Source organism: Manacus vitellinus, unplaced genomic scaffold, assembly GCF_001715985.3.
Source record: "Manacus vitellinus isolate BGI_N305 unplaced genomic scaffold, ASM171598v3 scaffold_19_pilon, whole genome shotgun sequence".
Classification (NCBI taxonomy): Eukaryota; Metazoa; Chordata; class Aves; order Passeriformes; family Pipridae; genus Manacus; species Manacus vitellinus.
In genome coordinates, this window is record NW_021939395.1 from 9,452,747 (window position 1) to 9,474,300 (window position 21,554).

General features: G+C 39.5%; 1 protein-coding gene across 2 annotated transcripts in view; it reads left to right on the top strand.

The window, feature by feature from the left end:
- The window catches only part of IL1RAPL2 (interleukin 1 receptor accessory protein like 2), a 359,886-nt gene that overhangs the window by 161,983 nt on the left and 176,349 nt on the right, over positions 1 to 21,554 (top strand). For both annotated transcript variants that reach the window (XM_008930689.2, XM_018070872.1), the window contains exon 3: positions 17,982 to 18,255. In XM_008930689.2, coding sequence (XP_008928937.1) covers positions 17,982 to 18,255 — 274 coding nt within the window. The remainder of the gene's footprint in view (positions 1 to 17,981; positions 18,256 to 21,554) is intronic.

The window sequence follows — 21,554 nt, forward strand, 5'->3', positions numbered from 1 at the left end:
CATATACTGTGTGAAAGCCTGGAGATATTGCACATGTAAAAATGATCTTGCCCCAAATGTTTTTTTCTAGGGTGCTAGTTTACTAGGTAATAACCATTTTTAGTAAACCAACATCGTGTCAGCAAGGCTATTGTTCAGATGGCACGTTTAGTCAGGTTTAAAGTGCAAGTGTACGCTAGATAAATAAAAAATGGCAATAAATTAACACAGTAAAAATAATAAAAAAGTGACCTCCTACATACTCACATGGCCAAATACTAGAGGTTGGGAAGGAATTGCTGTATTTCATTGCTGAGTGGCATAAAAGCACAGAACAAGTGGATGGAAAATGTCATATTAGCATAGTTGTTTTTCAAGTGTTAGTGTTAACAAAGCTCTTTTGACAAAGTCTGTACTAGATCATTTTTTCTAACAAAAGAAAATCAGATTTGAAACTGCATCTTTAATGGCCTAGGGATTTTGTTAGCATATTAATCTGAATGGTGGGCAGACTTTGTCTCCTCGAGAAGGCTGTCCTAAGATAGCCTTCACCATCTGGGGGGATGCAATACCAGGGAAAGCCTGGCCTTGGCAAAGCTGAAAGAAATGATCTTCAGATGCTTTTTGTAGGAGGACTTCTTTCATTTGCAGCTGAAGCTTACAGAGCACAACACTTGGTCTCATCTGACTATGAAACTTTTGTCAAAGCTCAGAAGAGACTTGGTAAAGTTACACAGGCATAATGAATGCTTGAATGATTCAGCCACCTCTTTGTGAACATTGTCTTTCCATCCCCAAAGAAATCTCATGTCTCTTGTACATCATTTCACCAGGGGAGCTTGGGTCTGTATGGCCAGATATTTTTGTTTCTTGTCTCCCTGCAATAAAAGTGGCAATATTCCTGCAGGCAGAAAGGAAAGGGCAAGGTGCTTGTAGGAATTCCCATTAGAATGTTTAAAACATTCATCTAAAGGCTCTTGAGGAGGAAGACAAACTTTAAATGTCCAAGTTATTTTTACAGAGTGCACATGAACCTAGTTAAAGTCTGTGGGTTGAAACAATGCAAAAAACCCAACCTGTAGGAAACAAAAGGGGAAAAAAAGTTAGATAAAGTTTCCTGTGGAAACCTGTTACTTGTGGAAGTTTTGGAAGTCAGAGGTGATGTGCTAAACTTTCTTCACTGAATGTATGCAATGGCAATTAAAATCAAGAGGATGTTAATAAGAAGAGAGAAGTCTGAGCTGTATACAATTTGGTTTGCTGGGAATCAGGGTTTAAATTGGGGTGTCTTGAGCTCTGGTCCATAATGCATCAGAAAGTGACCTCTGCATCAGCTGTGAAACAACTGAAAACAAACAGTGTGGTATAAAGTGGAATCAAATAAAAGCAAGAGAAACATTTTAAAATTTAGGCTTACTTGGATGTGAAAATCACTATGGCAGCAGGGTGAGTAACAGCTGTTTATTGCTTCCCTCAGATCTAGTTTAGATTATTCAATTTAGGGCTGTTCCAAGTGCCAGCTGATGCCCTCTCTCCACTGGTAATTCTTAGTCCCTTTAGTTTGGATCTAAACCCAGACTGGGGTTCCAGGAGTGACTGTGCCCATCCACACTGCTGTCCTAAGCCTTCATGGTGGTTCTTTGGTGCATCTCACTGATGTGCAATGTACACTGGTCACATTTGCACAGGGAAGGAGGGACTGACTTCCGTTCATATCCAAAGAATTTTATTGAACATTACTAAAATACATGATACAGTTTAGAGGAACAAGCAATGATAGGCTAGATTCTGTTAATTATTTCCTTTAAGATCCATTCAGGGATGCAATTCCTGCAGTTTCAATTGTTTTTGTTATGCCATAGGCACAAACACAATGCTCACGATTATTAATTTCCTTTATAGTTGAACAAAGGAAAGAACAAAGTACAAAACCAACTAAAAGTGTACTTTAGTTCAGTTTCCTTCTCACCACCAGAAGTTCATCCCATAGATTATGTATTTGAGAGTTGGCTTGTGTCTGGGAGCTCTTCTTTTAATGCAGGAAGTCTGAAGCATATCACTTCCAGAATGAATAGAAAGTCCCATCCTAGGGCAAACCCCACTTTGTGGATTAAACTGGGAAAGGTGAGGGAGGACATCAGTAGGATTTGATTCCAAGCTGCACTACTGCTCTGAATTGTAATGACAGTGTGAATAAGATGACCACAGTCATGAGAAGGTGGCCACAGCAGGATGCTGAAGGTAGGGGAGGAGATCTACCAGGGATCTGTAAACTGGCAAGTGTAATTCTTAGTTCTGTGAAACAGATAGATTAAGTTTTATGCAGTTACTTTAAAGAATCTCTTAAAGGCATGGTTTTGTGGCAGGTGAAATTAATGTGTATGAATGTTCTGTATTAAAAATAAATGCATCTCTTTGCAGATCTATCTTTTGCTTTAACAAAGCAAAAACATGAAGTCCAACCATTCAGACATGTTTAGACAAGTATCATCTCCCCTGTGAAGTGCTGTCCTGGTGAACTGGATTGCAAGAACAGTGCTCTGCTGAGATTGTGGTACTTGTTGGTACTGTATGGGGCACCTGTATGTGTTCTTTGTCATCGTGGCATGCACAAGCTTAACTTGAGACATAAAAACATGTTGCTTACTTCATTGAGAAACAGCAGTTACCTTTGTTCCTGGTTTTGCTGTAGGAGAGAAATTTCATCTTTAGAGTTGGTGAGGTGTTAAACACCACTGTTTGTCACCAATACTAGATGGAGGTCAGCCTGCCTGTGTGTAGGTGACACATTGACAGCCCTTTGAGGTGTTTCTGAGCAGCATTATGGCTTGAGCACTCAGTCTGAGCAGATGTCTCCGAGGATGAGAGGTGGGGAACCAAGTGGTGGGCTTGGGGTACCCCAGGCAAGCTTGATTTCAGCAATTGAGAGGGAATTTAACAATTTACGGAGTTTAAAATTTTAGCACTTTCAGGTATCTCAGCAAATGAACTGAATGTTCCTTTTGTTCTGATGGGGTTTTGTCTGGAGCTTTAATTAATTATGAGGTGAAATTCTGTTTGGACTGGGTCCAGGCATGCTTACTTTTTGTATAAATTATTGGGTTTAAAAGTCATATGAAACTTGCTTGGAGCACTTTGGATTTCATCTATTTTCTCAGCAGTTCTCAGAGAAGAAACTGGATTTAGTAAGCTGATGAAATGCAACCAGATCATGACCTGTGCTCAGTCACCAGTGTTCCATATTTAAATGCCATAGGATCACAGTATTATATTCCTGAACTGGAATGATATGATGAAGTATGTTGTGATTGTATAGAATTGTGTTTCAATGAAAATATATAAAAACCAGTAGCTTGATAAATTTCCTACCTATTTAGGGAATTTACAAAGAGTTCATGCATTGCCTTTCCTGGTGATAATAATTTTTTGTTCTTAGTGTATAAAAGCTGCAGAGCATTCATAGGAGGAGAATTTTTCCAATAATCAGCTACTTGAATTTAAAATAGAAACATTGTTTAATAAAGAATAAAGGGAAACAGTATCCATTTCCATTTTGCAAATGAAGAATAGATTATAAACCCTGGAGCTATGTAGGTGTTTAACTCTTTTAGGGAATGGACATTTAATTATCTTTACAGTCTGGGCCTTAGAAACTGTAATTTCTTTACTACCATAAACAGTTCACCCAAAACTGTGATTAAAGGCTTAAGGAGTGTATAGTTAACTCATAAAAATATGTACATAAATTTTGCTGATTCATTGAACTGTAAAGCATATCCTTATTTATTATTATAAATTAAACTCTAATGTAGCTCATGCAAAGTCCTAAATGAGTGCCATTCTTTTTCATTAGGTAGTTCTTTAAAATCAATAACGTTTTCTTTAAGGGAAAGCTTTGGCTGTTACTAATTTAAATCTCATTAACTTTTGCCTTTTTTTTTTCTTAGGGTTCAATTGGAGCTACATTTTTCATTTAGATTTGGAGCTGCAGGCTATATGTAATTCCATTTAAAAACCCAAGGTAGAAAGGAATAATGTTGGGTTAACAGTAATTTAGAGAACTAAAAATTCAGAATATTTAGCATGCAGCCTACACTTGTCATTTAGCAGTAAATGGTTTTCCCAGCATAAAGTTTGGAGATGCCTGGGCGTTTGAGAAATTCTTTCATAATTAATGTAAAGTTTGCAAAACCAGATTGAAAGTCACTCTTCTTGCACCATATTCTTTTGATTTATGTACATCTCTGTGCAGTGAAAATTTGTGAATATTCTTGAGACTCAGGGTTGTAACCCCAGTCCCCTCTGTCCGTGCCTGTGTTTGCACGTCTGTTGGTTTGGGTCTGCTGGGACACTGCTGTCACCCCTTCCATCCTTCAGGCATGTTATCTGTGCTCTCTGGAGTGCCTAGACTATTTTTAAATATATGCAAATAGAAGCAAAGAAGTGCAGGGTCTGTGATGCCTACTGAGTAGATTTGTCTCTTCTAACAGGAGAAGCAGTTCGATAGCAACTGGGCTATTAGTGGTGCTTTTTGTTATCTCAAGTTTGTAGCTCGTTAATGAGGTTGTATTTGCTTATCTTTTTTTACTGAAGACACACTAATCAGTCCCAGGGAAGAGGGAGAAAAAAAAAAATCCAATTCTCATCATTTTGATGACATACTTTGGAATATTTGGTATTAAACAATAGCAGAAAATTGCATTGTGAAGGTTTATGCAGCCCCAGGCAGTCTGAAGATGGAAAAATTAGTACAGCTTTTCAAAATAGTGGTTGGCTGGAAGGGTTCTGGCACCATGTTATTCGCTGTGCATCAAAATTAACACATTACAAGCAGTGGTTATTTTCAATTATGTAAAAGCAGATGAGTCTTTGGAGAGATTAAAATGAGATTTGTAATGGCTTAGGAGAATTCTTAAAATTGACAACTTGACACAGCATGATTTCAGATTATGTGAAATCTGGCATGAGGATATTTATATGTCTGTTTGCAGAGATTCTGTTCAAAGTCATCATGATGGAAATATTTACAATGAAGACATAATAATGTCTTTAGTATGCAAATCATTCTAATTGCATTTCTTACACTGTCAGCCTCACAGTGAAATATCATTTATTTCAGAAGTGACACATGAAGAAATATGATTACATTTGTGATACTCTTATTTTTAATAGAAATGCAGCAGACAGTCTTCCTATTTGAAAAACTTCTCTTTATCAGCAGTTCCCTTAACACAGTTTGTATGACGTCTGCATCTCTTTATTTCTGCTTCCAACACAGCCTCTCTCTGTTTTATTCTTCTTCCCCTCTCACAAAGAAGGTTTGCTGTAGGGACGTGCTTCCAGAAGTGTCGGCACCCTCTGCAGGGTGCAGAGGTTGTGGGGGAGTGCTGATCCCCGTGGGAGCTGGATGCCATCCACACTTCTGAGGCTAGACCCTGTATCTTGTGAAAACAGGAATCATTTGTTGCCATTAAATTCTGCTTTAACCTTAATAAGAGCACTTGAAAAGTGCCATTTTTTTTTTTTTGTGCCCCGAGAACACGTGTTAGACTGTCAGACACCTCTCACTTCACTTCCCTGTCTGTAGCCCAAAATCCTTACCCTGAGGTCACATGCCTCCTGTGTACTTTTTCCCCTCTGGCTGGGAACAGTCATTTTCCTCTTCCCTCAGATGTAGAGCTGGACAGATGACAGTTCTGTCATCTCAACTGAAAAATCTGTCATTATGAACTGAAAGAATAATGCAGTCAAAACAATATTAAAATTGACTGGGTTGAATTAAATAGAGCATTTTTAATTGGGAATGCATCCACTCACAACACTGTGTGTCATAATTAATCCTCCCTCCTGTCCTCAGCTTCCCCAGTGGGGAATTTCCCCATGATTTGCAGAATTCTACTTACATTTAGCAGGGGTGGTGAGGGAAGGATCAAGGACCAGGGGGCAGGAGAGCCCCAGCCAGGAGTCCTCCCTGAGCAGCTGAGACAGGGACAGCCTGCCCACCCCAGGAACTGAGCATTTGCAGCCCCTCACTCATTGAGGGGCCCCTCTTTATGAAGAAGATGGATGGAAGAAGAAGGTATCCAGCTTTGTGTGTCCTCCCTAGTCACTGTGAGTTTTTTTCTATTTAAGAATTTAAGTACTGATTTTCCATGTTTCAAAGGATGGTGTCCTAAGTAGAAAACATAGTGGTTTTCTATGGGGCGATCCCTACAGTGGCCAATCCAGGTGCAACCATCTCAACACTTTGAACTTGTCCTCAAGCTGTTTTGGCAGTCGATTCCCAAAGCTGGGGCAGGAAATGAGGGCTGGGGGTTAGGTCAAGAAACTGGGAGTGAGCAAGCAAGAAACATGACAGAAAATGAGCAGCCTCCACGTTACCTACTGAGTATTGGGTAACCAGTCAGTACCAGTGGAGAGACATCAATTAAACATGTTACTCCAGTTATGTAATTTTTTCTGGTTTATCAGTAGCTCATGTGGAGGCTTTTATGACGAATTTCAGAGTTGTCTTTTACGGTTGTGCTGTGATGATTTAATAACAATGTGCTGATGGGTGGTGGGGCTGCAGGACAGTGTCCCACCTGGATGACATGTTGACATCCAAAGAAAAGCCTTAGGTGCCCAGGGCTCTCCAGCTCCTCCCCCCGCATCCCAGACCCAAACTTCTGTCTTTGCCGAGCCTCCTCCAGGAGCTCAAACATCTCTGTCTCCCCATTCCTCTCAGGCTCTGCTTGGTGAAACAGGCAGCAGCTGCGTGTTTTTGCAGTGAGTTGAGGCCATTGAGGATGACAGGGGGCCCATGAATAAAACACAGACCTGTTTGTTTTGTGCCGTTCTGAGCAAATGATGTATTAGTAATGAAGTATTCGCAGTTTTGTTGCTTTTTGCTTACTAATAAATGAAAGGTTCCTGTTGTCGGGTTTTGTTTCTGGCTTATGAAGTAACAGGAAAATGTGAGGAAAAGGCTGTAAACTGGGCTGGTTTGGGGTCTGTCTGCTTTATGATGGTTCTCATTTAAAGATAGTCACTGCTGTGTGTCAGCTGGAAGCAGGGCCAGTTTCTGTGGGACTTCAATCAGTGTTCTGAGTCTCCTGAGTAAAGGCTTTGGACAATGACTGGAAAGAGGATGAAGTCCCTAGGAATGTGCCCGTGGGGGGAGCTGCAGTCCCAGTGATGACTAAATGGCCCCTCTACCTCAACGAGGGGGCATCACCAGGGCTGGGGCTGGGGCAGGGGCAGAGCAAGGACCCAGGAATGGGAGCCCAATAGGGGAGACTGAGTTGTACTGGTGACAAGGCCTGCTCAGGGCCACCACTGACAACTCATCTGGAAGTGGGTTGGGACTTTGGGGGAACTGTCAGACCATAGCAGGGAGCAGGGAGAGTTGCCATCACAGCCCCCTTTTCATGGTCTGTGTTTGTGAAATGGAAATGGGTGTGGTCCTGTACACGAAGCCCTTGTTTTCACTGGAGGTGCATAGCTGGGGGGTGTGGGACTGCTGGTGGATTCAGTGCTGCAGGAATTTGCAATAGGCAGCTTTTAGAAAATGCATTTGTAAATGTAAAGGTGTTCCTAAGCAAATGAGCAATGCTGTGTTACAGAGCACAGCACTTCATTACCAGTTGCTGCTTCACCTAGAGAGATGTGTCTGTAGCACAGGTAGATCTTGTAATGGCTCATTGTTCAATCATCCTTCACTTTTCTTTCTTACATGTAATAATAATGACTTGCAGTAAGGAAACCTGTATGTTTGTTTATTTTAAATAGAAGCAAGCCTTAAGAACAATGTTTACTGTTTAAAAATATCTCATTTTGAAAGCACTTCATAATTTACCACTTACAGACATATTTTAAACAAATAGGCCTCTAACACTTCTATTCATGGTTGTCTATAAAAGCAAATGCTGTTTTTATTTGTGAATGTTCCTTTTACTGAAACGGAGTTTGGTGTGTTCCAGTCAGGAGTTTCCTATTTAAATTCTGCTGAATACATGCAGATAATGAATTTAAATGAGAGGAGGAATTACTACTTAGGTTAGTGCATGGGTCACAACCTTTTCAGACAGAGGTCTTCCTGTCATGCAAGTGGAAATGGTAATTGGCTCACTGCAGCTGAAATTATCTGTGCCAGATAACAGGAGGAATGGCAATTATGTCTTAGATATCCAGAGGTAAATGTGTAGAGGCAAAGCAAATGACCAAAGCTGGTTATTTGTTGCAAGTGAATTCAGATGAACTTGACTTGTGTTCATGTGCATGTCCTGATTGAAAATTGTGCATTCTCTCTCTTTTTTTGTTGTTTTAATTTTTTAATGTTACGGTGTGTTCATGCAGTAGTTCGCAGATATCCAAGGCTCAAAACATTCATTCTACCTGGTGTGTTTATGATAGGAAACTAGTTTTGTAAAGCATTTGGTAATCCTCTGATGGACTGACTACATCTTTGTAAGTTAGAAAATAAACAATCAATGGGTAGGGCAGAGCATGTGCAGACCCAGATATGGATATTTGTGTGAAAGGCTCCTTTCATGTGCCTGCGAATTGGTGTTTGGTGATAGGACCAAATCATGGGATCAGGTAGGTTAGAGGAGGCCCCTGGAAGTCTGGAATCTGGGCTCTTGCTCAAAGGCCTGGCATCATGGCACAGTTGGCTGTGCAGGCCAGGCAAGTGTGTTGGTCAGGCATGAGTTGCCCATGGAAATTGAGGAATTTGGGCTACCAGAAATGTCCCTCCTGCACCGGTGTCCCAGTGAATAATTGCTTAAACCTTGTACAAATACCATGGAGGTCATCCACAGGAATAACTTAGTCCTGCTTTCCTCTTGTGGTGGGGTGTGATACTCTCCCATGGCTCTTTTGAGTCTCCTCACTCTCTTCTTATGTCGAGTAATCTTCCTCTGCCACAGGTGAGATGTAGGAAGAGCCCTTACAGCAGACCTGGGTTACTCAAGGATTCCCCTCTGCAGACAGGGGAAGAAATTAATACAGCCTGGTGTATTCAACGGGGAGTCTGTCTTCTTAACCTAATCCAAACTCAAGAGGACTCTGCCCTGAAAGCAGATAATGCAATTCAAACTGTCCACATACTTGAAAAACAGATGAAAAATAAAATAACCTCGTGCATGTACACCACTCTGTCTGCCCCACAGAGACTAGAAAGTTAATAGAGGTTCATTCTCTTCCATTTTTAATTCTTATTATTCACAGTTCTTTCCTACAACTCCCTTCTGGGAATAACAAGCAGTGGATATAGAGTTTTCTAATTGTATGATTACTTGAGTCTGCAACTGCCTGATCTGGGATCTAGTTTCCATTTACTTTACCTTCAGTAACTTTATTCAAAGGGACTAATGAAAAGAGACTCATCAATTATTGAGATGAATTCAGCTTTGTTCCCAAAGTTTGCATGGTGCTAAAGACATGAAAACAGAAGTGTGTGGAAGTCTCTGTGGTTAATGTGATTGGCTGGAGACTATTAAAACCATCTTGGAGAGTGTCCTTAAAGAACTCATGTATAGTCGACACCACTTAAAATATTAAATGCATATACCTTCAGGTATAAAGTGTATTTTCGGTGTGTTGTTCCTTACCTGAAATCTTGTTAGGATAAAAGTTTTATTTATAAATGCAGTGGAATATTTTCAGTCTGTTTTACTCGCTAGTAGTATCAGTTACTATTCTCCCTTAGACAGCGATTCTTCTTTCTTTGTATCTCCTTTGTGTGAAGATAGTTCTGTGCACCAAAGAAGTATCAGAGATGCTGGGAAATCTCTCTTTGTGCTTTTCCATCACTCATTAATTCCCTCAGGAATCTGAAGAGCTAATAAAAATGGCAATATTCATTGCACAACGTGTTAGAAAAAATTACTTTTTCTGCATTCTGGAACCTGGAAAATGGAAGTATTTTTATTTACTAGATTTTGTGGACAATATGTTAAAAAAATGGAGTTCAGGTAGGTTTCAGAACTGGGTAAACAGCTAATTTACAGTCTTTGAGTTCATACTCGTGTTTTTACTGATTTCTTGAGTACTTGAGTTGTTCATTTATGAACTTAAGGATTTAAACAGGAAAGTTTTGTTACTTGGTCACTCCAAGAAGCAACTGTAATGTCAAATACCTGATCTGGCTCCTCCAGTCTAGAGCAACATACTTTTTCTGCCTAAAATAATGTTTCCTTTCTAGTTGGATAAAGAAAAAAGGGAGATATGCAAATATCATGTTATTGCATGGCTGACTTTGAAGAAATAGAGATTAATTTATGGATCCTCAGATGATAAAAAAATTTTAGTTGTTTGGATATCTTGTTTGCCACAGATCATCCACTTGGCTTTACCTCTGTAGAGTAAAGAAGGAGGCTGGCCAGAGGCAGGAGTTTTGCCAATGAACTTCCCCACAACTCTTCCAAATCTGTTGCCCCATTGCAGGAGGAGAACTGGAGCAGGAAGGACAGGCCAGGCAGTGCCAGAGGGGCTGAGAAGCCAGGACAGGCTGGGGCACATTCCTTGAACCCATGTATGGGACTTCACAAAATACATGAAATCATGAAGCCATGATTTCTTTATTGTTCATGTCCTGGCTCTACTGCTGTTGATTTTCAAGGTGCCTTTTACATTGTTTTCTAACCTGGTGACAGCTGTGGAGAATCAAGGCATTATATTGAATATTTAAAACCAAGCTGCTTTTATAAGTTCCAGTTTCTGTTTACTTCAACACAGGCTCTTTAAAAACCTGCCAGATACTGAAGTGATTAGGAGATCAAGGTCACCAAACACTCATTTTTAAGGTAAATATGCTGCATTTTAAGCAGTTGGTTTAGTGCCCTCTCTCTCTGTGCTCAGCAGAGCGATCTGCTCCACGCAAAGAGCACAGCTTTGGAAGGGCACTTCAGGTTCCATCTGTCTCCAGGAACATCTGACTTGCAAGAGGTAGCAAAGAATATGATGAGAACAGAGATTTTCTTTCCCTCACAGTATGTGTCTCAGAGCTCTCTGTCCCCAGCAAAATCTTAACCTGCCAGCTGTGATTTGCTCTTCTCTCCATCAGCAAGCATTCCCAAAAGCCCCTGTGATAAGGTGCCACATGAAAAGCTGGCTCTGACAAGTGCTACAGGATGAAATGCCCCTGTCCAGTGACTTCTACTGACACTGCTGCAGCATTTTTGTTCTTCAAGTATGATTTCTAAGTCTTGACCTCATTAATATGCCATCGCTCCTGGAAGCTGAGACTTTGTTCAGGTTTTTTTTCTCTCCCTAGAGAATTCTGGTGATCTACTAGTATATTTTCTTTTGCATTTTCAATATAAGACTGAAATGCTCCTGGCACCATATGCATATGTAATTCAGAGCAGAGCAATCCATGGTTATTTGAACCTCTGGCGATATATATTTACAGTGTGTTTGACCTCAAAGGAAATGATGAGTGTTCGACTGGAATATTTGACATTTGAGTTGGGTTGTTTAGCTGCATATCATAAGAAAAGCTGGTCAAAAAAATGAAGCAAGCACAAGACTTAAAAACCTTTTGGTCCATCTTATAGAAATTTGAAGCTTTGATCAAAATTTGGAAAAATATCAGATAATGTGTATGGATAACTAAATGCATTTTTCCTTATTTATGACCCAGATTTGGATAAATATTTGCATGTTGCTAAATCTAGTAAAGTAGGTTTTTTGCACTCATCAGTACTTGCTTTAGGAATTTTGAAATATTTGCACTTTTACATGTCCTGAAAGTCCCAAACTTTTTCACCAGTAAATTTGAATGGTCTACTTCTTGCTAGAAAAAAATCAGAAAGTAGAGATCAGAGTATAGAAACTACAAAGTCTGTGGGTGATCGTCCTCTTAGCTGTTGTGTTTCTATAGCAAAATAATCTTGGTTTATTGCTGAAACAAGACGTTACTGGGATAGAAATTAACTAGTTGGAGTTGTTAACAGGGTAGTAGGAGAAGCATGGCAAAATTCACCCATCTTGGATCATGATAAACTTGGTTTTTTCCTCAAGATTGGTGGTTTTCTAATTGGTCTTATCTCCAACAGATACATTTTTGATTTACTGTATGTCTCAGGGGACACAACTATTTGTATTTTTTTCTAAAATGCAGTTTAAAATTTGAGCATAGTCAGAGTCAAAAACAAAGGTCCACTTGACTCAAAGAAGGGTAAAACTGTAACTCACAGAAAAGAAACATCACAGACACTTTACCTGAACTTCCTCCTCCTTTCCTACCTGCTATTTGCAGTCGCTCCTCTGCTGCTGGAGAAGGGCACTCTCCACACCTTCCTGAAGTACCACCAGCAGGGACGACTACTTCTCCCCTGTAAAACTGGGTAACTGGCTCTCTGTGTTGGAGATATCAGCTCAGATATCTTTAGTTAGAGTGGATTTTTATTAATAGCTGTCAGAGTGTCCTTTGACCATCCAGTTTGGTAGGTCAGCCAAGCTGAGGGAGCTCCACACGCAAAGAGCTTACCCTGCTTCAGAGGTGACATCCATTATTTTGAAGAGTGAGCAAACTGGTCAATGGACTGTTTTATTTGAAATGTGTTCTCTGACCAGCAAATGTGTCTCTGAACATCAGAGTATTTAAAGATTACTCCAAAGGGAGGGGGTGGTGTCTGTCAGTTTTTAGGCAGCTCAGCTCCCTGACACGGCTCACGGTGTGAGGAGCAGGGGACCACATGCTGGGCTCTGCTGACTGTCAGGTCTCTCGTGGCAGTGCCAGGCTGTGATGAGATGCTGGCAGGGGTCTGCAAGCACCACAGCAGCATTAGCATAGTGTAGCCAGAAAGCCAGAGATGTGAAACCAATTATGCATGGCAAGGCTGATCCAACACCCTGACCCTTGTGAAGATCACGTCCGGCCAAAGCTGTTAAAGGTTTCACTGTGTTTGCTCAAATGCAGGACGTGTTCCCTCTTCTCCAGAATCAAGATCTGAAAATACCAAGTTGCCAAGAATTCATTGCCTGTAACTGATTTCTCTCCTTTAAGATTCTAAAAAATTTGCATCCCTCTTTGGACATCCTTAATGGAGTGCATCTATCATTCCTACATGTCTGCAAAGCCCGAGCATGGTGGATATCAACTCCTGGACTCTGCTGTTCTACAGCTAATATGTACATAAAGATATAACTCTTATATTAGAGGAATGGTAGTTTTATTTCTGACTATGTACCTGCAGTCACAAGCATTGCTTGCTTTGTGGAGCAATAAATTTAATACATTAGCTAATCTGGGTTTTTTTTAATTATTTATTTGTAGATGATTTCAATTTAAAATGAGATTTTCAGGTAACAAGGTAGGCAAACATGTTTAACAATGCCATGATATAAATTGCTGTAGGTGACAGATCCCTACAAAAATTATAACAGGCAGATTCGCTATGCAAAAAATTATTTATATGACAGCAATCAGAAAGACAAATTACTCAGAGACTATGTACATGCTCCTCTGTAATTGCTCATAAATTATATGGTTCATGTTAAAATGCATCTAGACTCCCTAGGCAGTGAGATTTATTTAAAATAAGAGTAATGGGAAATTATCAGGAAATGTTGAGGAAGAAGATGCAGTACACGCTTTGGGTTGATTGTTGACATAAAAGTACAGTAAGTTATTGTCAGCCAACTTAAACTCTTGTTTACTTAATAATTTTGAAACCTTCATTTTCAATTCACTCTCTCCTCAGGTTGCATTAGCCTGGATAGATAACTGGGATGGGCTCAGTGGGGCTCTGCCATGATTCACTGCTGCTGTGTTTCCCAGCCCTGGGGGACACACTGGGACTCTCCTGCACCCATGCAGGGCTCTTGTGTACCTGAACACTTTCGTGTTCTACACAATAGGGTGGAATTAGTCACTTGGGGCAGAAGTTACGCTGAGGGAGTGGGGACACTGACTGATGGACAAACTGCTTTTCCTCAGGAACCTGGGCTAAAAATGGGACAGTTTTTTTCCATATTCTCTAAGTGCTCCAAATTTAAAATAAAAAATATTTCAAAAAATTATTGAAGGTTTCTAAAGTACACCCAGAATATACAGGATTTAATTTGAGTTGGCTTTCAGTCAGGCATTTACCAGGTGATTATAGGGTAGCAGAGAAATATACATTTATTGTGTAGTAAGTTCCTCTCTCTAATGCCATTATTTTTCTCTTCTTACTACCCTGATTATATTACATATTGAGAGCCAGCCCCAAAAAAATGACAGCAAACTTTGTTCTGGATAATGTAGTGCTGGACTCCACCTAAGCAGCTCCAGTCATTTGTAATGACAGCTTGGAGAATACTCCAAAAGAATCTAACAATGCTCACGCTCCAGTGACTGACAGCACGGCAAGAGGAAAAATTCCAGCTTCCATGTGAGTGCAGGGAGCCTGACCTAGATTTTAGCCTCTACAGCTTCATAAGAGGAAACATTCTTGACTGTGTATTTAACAAGAAAAAAAAGAGTGAGGGGAAAAAAGTCATCTCCTGTTTGATTAGTCTTTCTTTAATAATTAAGATTTAGTCAAGGCGGTCTGTGAGACTTCTCCCCTCCGCAGATGTCACCAACCCTGTAATGAATGGTTGCTCCGTTCCCTGTGTGCTCTCCTCTGTAATTACCACCTCCTGACGTGCTGCAGGGAGGGAGCTCTTGCAGGGGAGCAGCGGGGGCAGGCAGGGGCAATGGGCAGGCACAGCCTGCCTGCACCTTCCCCTCCATCCGGCTCCCTGTGTTGGGGTCAGCCTTGCTGTGGGCTGCTGAAATTCTTCCATTTGGACACTGTTAATGGGAAAAGGGTCTCCTGTGTAAATTTCCTTTTCTTTAAGTTCTTCTTCGAGATGCAGGTGCTGTGCTGGGCTCAGGTCACTGTGCCCAGTGCCGACTAGAGCGCTGGCAGTGGCCAACAGAGCACCAGCACCACTGTCTTGTTCTCCTCTGGGGGCAACTAGAGATGGATTTTAGCCACTCTAGTGACCTGCTTGTAAATAATCTTTCAAATGCCTTTATCTATTCCACTTCAACAAGTCAAATTTTGAAAATAAAACAGTAGAGAAGTGCACACTAGAAGGGAGAAGAAGTTTTCAAATCAAAGTGGAAGATGAGACAGATTGAATGACACTGAAGGATGATTAGCATTAATTTGAGCTGTGCTTCGACAAGTTGTTTGATGTGGATGTGGGAGAAATTTTACTGGAATCAGAGGCATTTTCAGCTTCCAAAGCTGGATTTCCATATTGGGTCAGTACCTGACTCCATAACTCCTCCTAATTGTGACTCTGCTCTGTGGAATAAATGAAAAACTGGCACCATTCTGCTTGACCCTCAAGCTTTCCATATGTGTCTGAATGTCAGTTATTCTTTGCTGTGGTTTAACTTTGCTGAACCAGCACAGGTTTGAAAGCATTAGGTGATGTGACAGGATTCGATTGACACAAGATTGACAGGATTAATTAGTCTGGATCTGAATTCCAGTTCTGGGCACCCCTATTCATTTCAGCTGAGACTTTTGTGTCTTTGCTAAAGTGCAGGAGGAAGGGTGCCTTTGAGAATATCTGTGTGTCGTGGAGAACAAGGGATGAGCCATCTGGAGAGCTCAGCATTGCCTTTCACATCCCTCGCTGAGAGAAAGTGACTGTGAGCTCTGCACTGCTCTTTAATTGTAAATCACACCAGCCTAAAGAGCAGGGCTTATAAAAAGCACAGAGTTTTGTGAGGAAGCTCTGTATGGAGTACAATGATACCTGCTCGATGTAAAAGACTTCAGTCCACTCTATGAAATAATTCATGGTGTCAGAACTGGGCTTTGACATAAAAGTGGATTGGATGGGGTTGTAGGACTGGGAGAACCAGCTCTGCTGCTGGTTGCCCATGTCTGTGTAACAGTGATGCAGAGAGAGGCCAGTGCCGTGTTTCCTGGGGTCCCGACAAGGGTGTGTTCAAGTTACGACGTGCAGCTTTGGTCACAGTGAAGGATGTTATAAACCTGGAGGGGATGCACTGAGAGCAAATACTCCTGTGCAGGATTTTCAATTAATTATTATCCAAACTTGTCCTGTTGTGTGTGGCACTAAGTGTGAGAGGGTGAACACAGAGGAAGCAGTGATGCTGCAGCAGTGAGGAAAACGAAAGTCAGTAAATTGCTGATGGCCCTTCAGTTGATGTCATTAACAGCAGCTGTTAAAAGCAAGAAGCAATGGATTTTAGTTTAAATCAACGGGATGTTTTCATCAAAATGAAAATGAAAATTGAAGTTAACCAAAACTGTGTGTACATAACTTCAGGTGAAGGATTTGGTCTGGGGACTTTTCTTGATGAGAAGTCAGCTGGCACAACCAGCTGCTGTGTTTGTACCTGCCAGCAGGGTGGGGGCAGGAGCAGGGAACACCCTGTGGGTAAAGGTGTTCTAAGACCTCCCTTTGCCTGCCAATACCCTCATGACAGTAGGTACATAACATAGGTTTGAGTATTGGGTTTCCCTTCCCTCCTGAGCTTATGCTAGTTTGGGGTTTTTTTACAAGTAATGTTTGTTTTGCAATAAGATGTTACATGGAAGTTATGTATACATAACATGGAAGTTATGTATCAGAAAAGTGTGAAAGTGGTCAGTGTCAACAGGTTTAAAATATGGTTCAGGTGTATGGCTCATGTGATCAGAGTACAGTCAAAGCTGATTCATGGCAATGGGAAAATTAAAACCCTCCATTTATCACAGGTACTTTTGAATGATGGAAGAGAAGCCTGAAAAGATGTCAGAAATAATTTAAAGGCTGTAAAAACTGCTAAAAAAAGAACCAGACCTGATATTTCACCATGTGTAGAAATTTTGGTTTGCTGCATTTGTTTAGGAAGTAAATTTAAAAATCACTTGAAGAGTGCATGCTATTGAAGATGTATATGAAATCAAGAATGTATAAGGATATCCAACATTTATAGTTTGAGAATTAATGTTGTAAATGCAGAAGAGGAAAATTGAGCATTACTTGGTTGAATTTGAGGTAGCTGCATGAAAGGTAAAGGTGCTTCACTTACTTGTAGCTGAATATGATCAATAAATTCTGAAAACTACGTATTTAATCAAGTCTATTAATTTTAGGTAATGTGTTTGCCTATTGATGATCTGCCTTTGAATTCTTTGTCCTTGGTTATGTTCTTGGTTGACTTTCAAACTTACAATTTTTCCAACAATGAGAAAGATTGAACTAGAAGGTCTCTGATAATTGAGGGGGGAGTTACACGTATTCGTGTTCTGGGATTTTATTGTAACTAAGATAATAATAAAGGGAGAAAAAATTGTAGGGAGAAGTAATCTTTTATTTAACTGGCTGACATATATTAATTTTACAAGTGAAATATCAAGAAAACTGTTTCAAAAATTTTTGCTGAACAGAACATCAAAAGATCTCTTTTCTTGTTTGTACAACTCCTGTATTAATCTTGATTGTACAGGCAGCAAGTAGTAATTGTATCCTGTTGTGTGTAATACACATCTCTACAGTGTGAGTAGGCTGCAGAAAAGAAAAAAGTTCTGTGGAACTGCCTCGAAAAGAAAATGATAAATGTCACATCTGTTATTTGGGGTTTTTTTGCATAGCGTAATTAGCAGAGGTGGATGGAAAAGTTTTAAGGGATAAGATTGGCATCAGATGCCAATGTACATTTTCCTCCAACAACAAAATAAAGATTTCAAAACTGGTTTACAGAGGCAAATAGTTAAGGTGAAACATTTAGTTTATTTAATAAAAAATTAGTGCTTTGGGGATGAAAGTAATGATATTCTAAAGAAGTGTTCAATGGTTTAATGTGTTCTATTTATTGGCTGCAAATTCACAGTTACATGTAATGAAAAAAGGTGTATGAAACCCTAATTGCCAATAGTTGCTTTACATTTTTTGTACTGCCATAAAACAAAGGTTCTTTTCTTTTAGTGTATTGCATTGTATTTCACAAACGTCCTTAAACTATATTGAAAAATATGTCTGTGTCTAATATTTCTTTATTATTGTTTTGCTTTCAGTTGATGGTTGCATTGACTGGTCAGTGGATCTCAAGACATACATGGCTTTGGCAGGTGAACCAGTCCGAGTGAAATGTGCCCTTTTCTACAGCTATATCAGAACTAATTATAGCATGGCCCAAAGCACAGGTCTTAGGCTTATGTGGTACAAAAACAAAGGAGATTTAGAAGAACCCATTATATTTTCCGAAGTTAGGATGAGCAAGGATGAAGATTCCATATGGTTTCACTCGGTTGAGTTGCAAGACAGTGGTTTCTACACATGTGTTCTAAGGTGGGTATTGTGTTAAAGTCTAAGTAAGAATGTATGGATTGTCTTGGTTAAAAATATGTTTAATTTTAGCTATCAGGATTGAGATATTCATCCAGCTAATACATAATCATTTTTATTCTCATAATTATATATGTCACATAATGCTTTGTCTCAAAATTAGTTTCCCTAGTAATTATAGTTACCTTGTCCAATAGCTGTAATTAATGTGCTTTCACTTAATTACTTCTTTTTTTTAAGTCCAACATTTGCAAATTCTCAATTTGCCATAAATCTTCAGAACTTGATACTTCTTAAATCATGAAGTATTTTGGTTAAGTAATGTTCTCTTTCAACTCCTCTGAGTTATTCGAGATTTACAGTTTGAATTATTCTGATGGGGTTAGGCCATGGGGAGTTACAGTTCTGTCTGGTTTTGAAGAAATGTGTATTTTAATATACAGTTATGATTTGTCATAAATTTGAGCAGACCTCGTTTGGTAAGGCACCAAAATGCATGTCTCAGAAGTATTTTGGAACTGTTGGATGAGCCTTAAATTAAACATGTGCTGGAGCTCGTGATTTCCATCATGTGCATGTTGATGTCAGCTCTATGCCTAAAACAAGAAGATAAAAAAAGTAGAATTCTTTAAGAATGAATGAATAAATATTCCTTAAATGATCCAGTTCTGAATTAAACGGAGTTTGCAGATACTTTGTATGATTTGGTTTTAAACTGTTTAGTTTCAGAGAACGAAGCTTGCATCATCCTTCTCTGCTGTTCCATACTGAAATTAAACATGTTTGATGAATTTAATATCAAATATTGCAGCAAAATAACAGCACTGTTCAGAACCCAGGATTTACTCTCTCTCCATCTCTACTGACTTGCTGTCTCAGCTGCCTCAGACCATTTTGATCCCGAGGAACGCTACTGAAATCAAAGATTGTGCCGTGGGACCTGGTGGTTCTGCTGTGCACCAACGTCCAGTTTAAATATCAGATGCATCTGCCAAACTTACCATTAAGCCTGTGTGGCAGCCTTTGGAGTTATTCTTTTATTAGCTGCTCTGTCACAGGTTGGCTGTGCTGTGAACTCCTTGATTTTGAAATGTTACGGTGAGATGGTGATTTACATGTCTCGAGGGAGCTGTCCTTTTTTCATAAGAAGTCACTGTTGTGATAATCAAGTTACTAGTTTAATACTCTGAATATTTTTAATGCAAATCCTTTGTGAACAATGAAGAATTGATCTTGGATCAAATTCTGGGACGTACTTTTTTCCAGGAAATTTCAAAACTCTGCTCATTTACATGACAAAGTAGTTTTGGTAACAAATGGGCAAGTTCTTGAATAATTCATGGCTTCTCCTCATTGTCAGCTAAAAACTATATGACATGCTTCTTGGAAGGCATTATACAGCAACAAGATCTTCCTTGTCAGTTATGCAGTTTTCCTGCTTTGACTAGAACTTTCTTATATAATTACAGATATTTTTTCCTTTTTCATATTTATGTCAGAGTGCAGAATATTATGTGTAGTGGTTACAGATAAAAGACTATATTTCTTCCTTTACTGAATTATTTTTTCTTTCAAAAGTGGGGTAACATATCCTTGCTGTTACTGTTTATGAAACCCTGGGTGGCTTAAAATAGCAGAGGAAATAGCAATAGTAATTGATTTTAATATCATTAAAATTGAGCTAGATGTTATGTTCTGAAATGATGATCACACTTTTGTGGGAGACTATCCACATCATTGACTGTGTAATTTCAGCCTTATTAATCCATTTTTTGGAGGGGGATAAGCAGATGTTTGCGTTTAAGTCATTAACCAGGATCACCTGCTTTATGAGAATTAAGAGGTCACAAATGAGAGCAGTAATTCTAGAAGATGATTTTATTTTCTAGAAGCATTAACAGTTTCTGTTACAAATGCTGTCTTTTGTAGACTGAGTGAACAGAGATAGAACTTGATGCACTGGATATGTGTCCATCAGTGTGCAACACTGGGTTTAGGGTTGCATGCATAGTTGAATCTTTTGGTTTGGTAGCTGAAAGAAAAAAATTGGGGAGAAAAATGCTTTTTATTCAAGATAAATTCAAAACTTCTGCAGTGTTTCTCAAGAAAGAAGTTTTCATTTAGGTTCTCTAAGAGAAAATCAGGATCAATTCAATCCTGAATTGATGTCTTTCTAGCCGCTCTCTAAGGATGGGTGAAGCCCTGGTGCAATTTCCTGTGCTATCCAAAGGGTCAAGTCCCACATTTGCATGTCCCAGTGGCCAGGCTGTGCTGAGTTCCACTACTTCAAGTCTCTTGCCTTAGAACTGTCTTGTCTGTTATTTGTACTTGTCTTTGCAAAAGTGTGCAAAGTGAGATTCTTGGATGTGGTGCTAAGACCAAGGGGAGACAAGGGATCCTTGTCCCAGAAGCAGTTTATGGCTTGAAAGAAAGGACAGTCTCGAGCTGTGAAGATCTTTTCTGATAAAAGGGAATTGAACACCAAGGCTTTTCAGTAAGTTGTACATAAAGGATATCACAGGCAATAGTGAGAGCTTTGCTAATTCACTCTCCCCCAACTTGTTACTTTTTTCCCAGTCAACACAACATGACACATAAAAAAACTGTATGGGGAAAATATCAACTGTGCTTTTCACTGAATTTCTTATTTGTTGAATGTCTTCACAATTCTATAAGAAACCCCAAACCTATTTTTCAAGAAGCTGCATCATCTGCTTGCTCATGTGTGCTTGTAGGATCAAGGCATGAGTATCAGTGAAGCAATTGGAAGGAATTTTTCAGAAGTTGCTTGAAAAGGGTGTCTATGAGCAGGTGAAGGATAGGCTGATATGACAGTGATTTGGAGATGGGTAAAAATTAAATGTGTCAGTTAATTCTTTCTTATACAGAATTGTCATCTCAATAATCATAATGTCTGTTTTGTAAAAGAACCTGTAATACTGACTAAAATTAAGGAGTATTAGACCAACCATAATAAGAGGTTGCTTCTCCAGGCTGAAAAGGTCTGATATCATAATTTAAATGTTTCCTCTCCTTTATTAACCAGTTAGACATTGTTGCTTAGACAGATGTGGGGGTGTGTGTATAATAGGAGGAAGTTATTGTTGCATTAAAACCTACTTCTCCCTTCTCACAATACATTTTAGCATTGAGCTGACACTCAAATGCAAACCAAAGTGTGGTATTTTTCTCCAGTATTAAGCATGGATGTAACATATTAAAGGGTCCTAATTCTGCAAGGAGTTTTAAGGAAGTGGAGAGTTCAGCTGTGTTAGCTAATCCATGTGAATTCCATGAATCTG